This window comes from Eutrigla gurnardus (genome assembly GCF_963514095.1).
Source record: "Eutrigla gurnardus genome assembly, chromosome: 7".
In the NCBI taxonomy this organism is placed as follows: domain Eukaryota; kingdom Metazoa; phylum Chordata; class Actinopteri; order Perciformes; family Triglidae; genus Eutrigla; species Eutrigla gurnardus.
The window spans coordinates 16324257-16330183 of NC_139921.1; the positions used below are offsets into that span (position 1 = coordinate 16324257).

Below are 5927 nucleotides of genomic sequence, written 5' to 3' on the forward strand. Positions count from 1 at the left end.
TGGATCTGAATCACAGGCCAGATGCCTTGAACCCTGTGTAATTAAAACACAAGCTAGCTTCAACGTGCACACACACACACAGAGTACTCTATACACAGTAAACAGTCTCCTAACAGCTCATTGGGTAGAGAGCCTTGGATCATAGGCCAGCTTTTAGGCCTTTAGGCTGACCACTTAAACACACAGTCTCCGTCTGTTTCTCTAAAAATGGAAGGCGCACATATCCACACCCACACTTTTTTTTTTTTTTTATCCAAAACCCTCCAACTCATGCAGGATATTTATGGACGAGTGACTCAGTTGGCTCTTCAAATATTTAGGAGTGAAAGAATGTCTACAATTTTCAGAAGCTCCTCACACTTTGCAGTCAGGGGACAATAAGCTAACTCTTCGCAGATGTCTGCTACTCTGACAGAAGGACACAACGTGGACAACACCCTAAACTATCTCAGGCTCCTTTTTATTGGCTAGCGGTCTCCCATGCATCTTTATTCTAATAAACTATGACTCTGTTTACTCGCTCAAGACCGTTGCTTCACTTCATGCCGTAGCTTATGATGTGAATGAATGTTTTTTTGGCACAGAGCAGAATGTGAATCTGACATAGCACACACGTGATTGTTTCCTTTTTTTCCCCCTCCTCTTTTTTCCTGCAGATGAGTCAGGCAGCGGTCAGCTTGAGGGGATGGATATGGTGGTGTGCAGAGCACCTGGGGGGGAATTCTATGTGGAGGGGGAGACCTGGAACCTGGACGAGTGCACACGGTGCACTTGCAGGAAGGGACGTGTCCTGTGCGACACTGAAGTGTGTCCCCCGGCTCTCTGCCAGACGCCAACCAGGAACAAGGACACCTGTTGCCACGTGTGTCCAGGTAACGAAAAAAAAAGGCTACAGGAAAGGAGGGGGGGATTTCTGATAAAACTCAGCAGGCGTCACAAGTTGGGGGAGTGAGTTGGGAAGTATAAATCTGTTTTGGATGTGCTATCAGCATGTGGTGTTGGAAGGCCTTGCATGTTGCACTCTGTCGGGCAGTTTTATGTTAGACACACAGACCCATAAAGAAACCAGCCAAGACCGGTTGGATCTACATAGTGGTCCTCCAGGCAGGCGGCAGCACATGTGGACTACTTTCACCGGAGCTTCACCCAACTCTCTTATAGAGTCTTAATTCCTCCGGTTGTGGGAATAAACTTTGACACAAATGTCCAGGTGAAAACAAAACAACACGTATTCTATGTGCAACTGTCAAGCCAGACAGACCAAACAGTCAAGCCTCCTTTTTATACACGTAGAATCAACATATCCCAAGCACTCCCGAGCATGAGGCCCACAAATCAGCAATGCATGACTGCGCCGGAGAGTTGCTCCTCGAGAATGCCGGCCCGCCTTATCGCTGCATCTCCCTCCACAAAAGCAGATTGTCGGAGGCCAGCCTTTGATATATGTATGGGCCTGGTCACCAGGAATGTGGGAATAATACACATCTCACTGACAGGTCCTGTGATGTATGTGTACAGTAGGAGAGTGCGGCGCGTACACGCAAACTGAAGTCTTTGGTCGTGAGGGGGTCGTAGATCTCAGGCCCGCGGGGGTCTGATGACACAGAGAGATAAGGACATCTGCCATATGGAGTCACTTGTGTTTGTGTTTAACGCACACTAAGGTATCTTATCTCAAATGTACAGTAACCCTAAAGGCCCAATAACTTTAGAGGATTGAGATGTTATATCGCTGGGATAAATGCAGGAGTCATGTAGAAGCAGGCCTCTGGAGAAGCACTTATATATAACTCCGACAAAATTAGGCTTTTGAAAATGGCAATCCTCTACAAGCCAAAGTTAGGCTATAACCCTTACATAGCCAAGTCCAATTAAGCAAGGAAATAGGTTGGAGCACGAGCATGGCCCACGGCACCTTGACCTTTGTGCGTTCTCATTACTAACCCTATTTCTACTTGTGTGCGGTTGCAGAGGAGACGCTGAGCCCCTTGCTGCCAGTGAACAAAAGCCAGCAGGAGTACTGCATCACCAGCGACGGAGACGTGCTGCTGGCCGGCGACTCCTGGAAGGCCAACGCCTGCACCAGCTGCACCTGCAACAACGGCACCATTCAGTGTTTCTCTCAGCGCTGTCCGGCCGCCAACTGCAGGGTGCCTGTCTTGCGCAAGGGCCAGTGCTGCCCACACTGCCTCGGTGAGTATTTAGGTGCGTCTCCTTAGAGAAAGCTGCCTTTATGCGTATCCGTGCCAAGGAGGCCGCTTTGAGTCATTTTCTTACACTGCAAATACACAGTTTATTTCATTCTAGAAAACTGAGAACAAGAAGTTGTGCAAAACTGCCATCTTTTTTTTTATATATATGTAATAAGTGGAACCTCTGGAACAAGGCACAGCCTGTTGTTGGGAAAGTTGTAATTCATAATGCAGCATGTCAAAAAAAAAAGAGGCGAAAAAGAGGGCGTCACCGAGGGAATGCCGGTTTTCCAGACAGAGTGTGTATGCGTTTGTCCGTCGGACACAGCCACTCTGGCGCTACATGGGCAGACACCGTCACTCGCAACAACATTCCACGTGACACACTCACACACACTCACACACAGGGTCCACTCGGAGCGAAAACATTCCTCGAGCATCCGCACATTCACACGTGTTTCCTGTCCCCGGCTGAATCGGGCCCGCAAACGCTCACTCTGTGGCAGCACAGGAAGGCAAAGCTCCGTGTCAGCTTTTCCTATAGAGGAAAACCTCGGCATAGGCTCCCATTGTTCACGCTGATATGTAGTCGTTTTCTGGCCTTTGTTTTTGTTATTTGCCCGATGGAAAACAGAGCTATTAACGTAATGCCTTTACAAAGCGGTGCAGTGGATGTTAAAGGGGACAGTTCATGTAAACACAGCTTTTAGATCCAGACACCGGGTTCACACTCACAGTTAGAAATATTATTGATGGAAGGTTTTGCATTACATAGTAAAATAATGGCTCTCGTATCCTGTCTGGACAGAAATTACAACGTCAGTCCCGGTAATGGTGTCTACCAACGCCCCCAAGACAACAGCCACTATTACGGAGGAGAGTGCCATGTGGATCACCACTGTCACTGTTCCGCCTGTCATCGCTGATACAGGTAACTGCTCATTAAATCCGCCCACACACTCCTCTCCGTATTCCCCTTTAATACACGCAAGTAGTGATAACACCATCCTAGTTATTGGATGGTGTACTCTCCCTGCCAATCCCTGCAAATGTTTGTACTGGTGTTTGGAACATGTGAGATGACTGATAAGTAAGTTAGGCAATAGTGATGAATGAACATTATCTGCCAAGAAAAAAGCCGTTTCCAATTTAGATTTTGATAACACTGGATATCCGATATCAACGTTGTCCGTGTCCCACAGACGAACCAGGTTTGGGTGAGGGTTACCCCAGCCAAACAGAGATGGCCCTCATCTACCAGTCGGCAGCCTGGATCCTGGCCGGTCTCCTCCTGGCCATCATCATCTTCCTCGTCGTGGCGTTGCTCATCAACAGGAAGAAGAAGTGGGTGCAGATGTCCTGCTACAGCGCCCCAAAGAAGGTGAGAAGTACACGTGTCGGACACATAAATCAGCTGCGTGTTTTTGAAGGCTTAAAATGGGGCTAAATTACACACAGTCCCTCATATAAATAACGGCGTGGACGGGTCACAGGCATTTTCCCCTTGATCTTTCAGCTTCTGCTACAGCCAGCGCTAAAGCTGTCATGACGTTTAGGATTAATGCAGTTTCCCCTCGCGCCGCACTTTCAACTGGAACAAGGTCGCGTCCATCATCAGGGTCTACAACACTACCATGAAAGGAGATCTTAGCGTCAGAAAATGTGAATTTGTCAGCGTAGCGTCAGAAGCCCATCTTGTGCAAGCCGACATCAATTAGTAAGCTTTCACCACCTAGCAGCTGTCAAGACCTGCATTATGGCTCCGCTCTAACGACAAGGGATTATGATTTCTTTCTCCTTCTGCTTAGACGGTGATCCTGAAGAAGCACGTCAACAAGAACTCGGTGGTCTACATGGAGCCCTCCAAGGAAAACAAGTTTCAGAATGTGAAGAACGACTGTGGCATCATCCATTTCTCTCCAGAGATGAACTCCACCTGCGTGGACAAGATGACCATCCCCAGGGCCAAGCTGAGCCTGGGAAACGACTGGACGCCGCGCTAAACGACACAACAGCAAAACAAACAAAAAAACAGAAAAAGAAAAACTCTGCTCAAACTCTGCAGATCGGAGCTGTCCGGCACCTCCCACTCTCTCTTACTGCTGTATCCATGGTGATGAGTGCAACAGTGCACACACACACACACACCTTGGGTGCCGCCGCCGCCTTCTTCCCACACCTTCTGTCTTTGTGAAACTGAGGACGCTCGACAAGAGACAAAGCAAGCGACCTGTTTCTTTTCATTAGTGTCCGTCTTCTTCTTGGCGGTGGAGGGAGACGCTGGGAGGTGGATGGACGAACGGACACATAAAGAACACTTCCACTCCAGGCTCTACTTTTACACAGAGGGAAGCAGCCGGAGACGTTCCTCCGTCAGAATCAGACTTTGACTGTGAGCATTGTAATATTATTGCTTATTATTGCCTCCTTTGAAACTGGAACTTTGAGGCAATAAGAGGCGCATGAAGAGCTTTAGGAGAGGGGTTTGGGCTGCAGTTAAAAGGCGGTGTGGAGATGCCGCCCCCTCCTTGAGTTCAGCAGTTCTTCGTGGATGTAATCATTTCCATCAGCAGGGAGGCCAAAGGAACTGATAATCCAGTTGGATCATATTGGGTTCAGAAGCCAAATCATAATAAGTCAACAGGCTTTATATAGACCCCCCTGATCCCCAACCCCCCTGCTTTAGAATGTGTGGTTTCCATCTTAGTTTTTGTATATTTCTAAAGTATTTGTACTAGTTGTAGTGTTGTACTTGGCCACCTCTCATTTCTATTATGGGTGTTTCTGTGGGGCCAGATTGAAACATTTCGAATATGCCAGTCTAAACATTCCCGATGTTCAGGAAGGACATGCTTCCTCGTTTCTTCCTTCTACCAATTCTACAAAATGAAATATGTGAACTTCCCCCTCTCTGAACTTCTGTCCACAATACAGTAGGCGGTAGTCTTCATCTTTCCTCTCCAGCTCGTCTGACCTCAGCTCTTCCAGGAGGAATCAGCTTCATCGTTACAGAAATCGCAGAGTCCAAGTGGAGTGATGGCCATCCAGGAAGAAGACGGTCATTTTATTGACTGCAGACGCTTCATCTGGATCTATGAGGAATGCCTTTGATACCATGCCTCACTTCCTACCTTTATTCACAGCTGTGTGTGTGTGTGTGTTTGTGTGTGTGTGTCCACACCGAATGTTACCGATAGTATCAATTCCTTTCAAAGCCTTAATTCTATAGCCTTAATGCATATCTCGTTTTCATTTAATAACTGTTCTCCCAGAGCAAGGAATCTGAAGACAGTAATATATTCACCCAATATTAAGGTGAAGCGATATTGTTGTACACTGATGGTTCTCGTCAAAGAATGATGTGGAAGAGTGCAAGGGGAGCTCGCTAGTAGCTGTACATAATGATACACCTTACAGAGCATGTTAATGAGACGTAGCACTTTTCTTTGGAGCCAGTGTTTTTTCCTTTTTTTCCCCCCATTAAGCTCCCTGCAAGATTCTTGTAGGGATAAAGTCCCTAATCAGGGATTTGATAGGCATATTAAGCCCGTGGAGATGTTAAACCACTCAAGTGAACATGCTGTTGCAGCTAGAGGCTCCGTACCAATCTGATCAGTACGGGGGGAAAGGACAGAATCTGAGAAGCATTTTGAAACAAACTGGGGTTTCATAGGAAGAGGTTTTGGATCAGCGTTCTCAATCCATTGCCAATTTCTCAATACAAAGAACTTTCCG

General features: G+C 47.2%; 1 protein-coding gene across 1 annotated transcript in view; it reads left to right on the forward strand.

Annotated features, from left to right (window-relative positions):
- LOC311016318 (cysteine-rich motor neuron 1 protein) overlaps positions 1-5788 on the forward strand; it is a 29734-nt gene extending 23946 nt beyond the window's left edge. Inside the window, exons 11-15 of the mRNA XM_084013942.1 lie at positions 657-872; positions 1972-2193; positions 3001-3123; positions 3395-3573; positions 4001-5788. Of these exons, the coding sequence (XP_083870068.1) occupies positions 657-872; positions 1972-2193; positions 3001-3123; positions 3395-3573; positions 4001-4195 (935 nt within the window). The 3' untranslated portion in view covers positions 4196-5788. The remainder of the gene's footprint in view (positions 1-656; positions 873-1971; positions 2194-3000; positions 3124-3394; positions 3574-4000) is intronic.
- Positions 5789-5927: the final 139 nt, after the last annotated feature.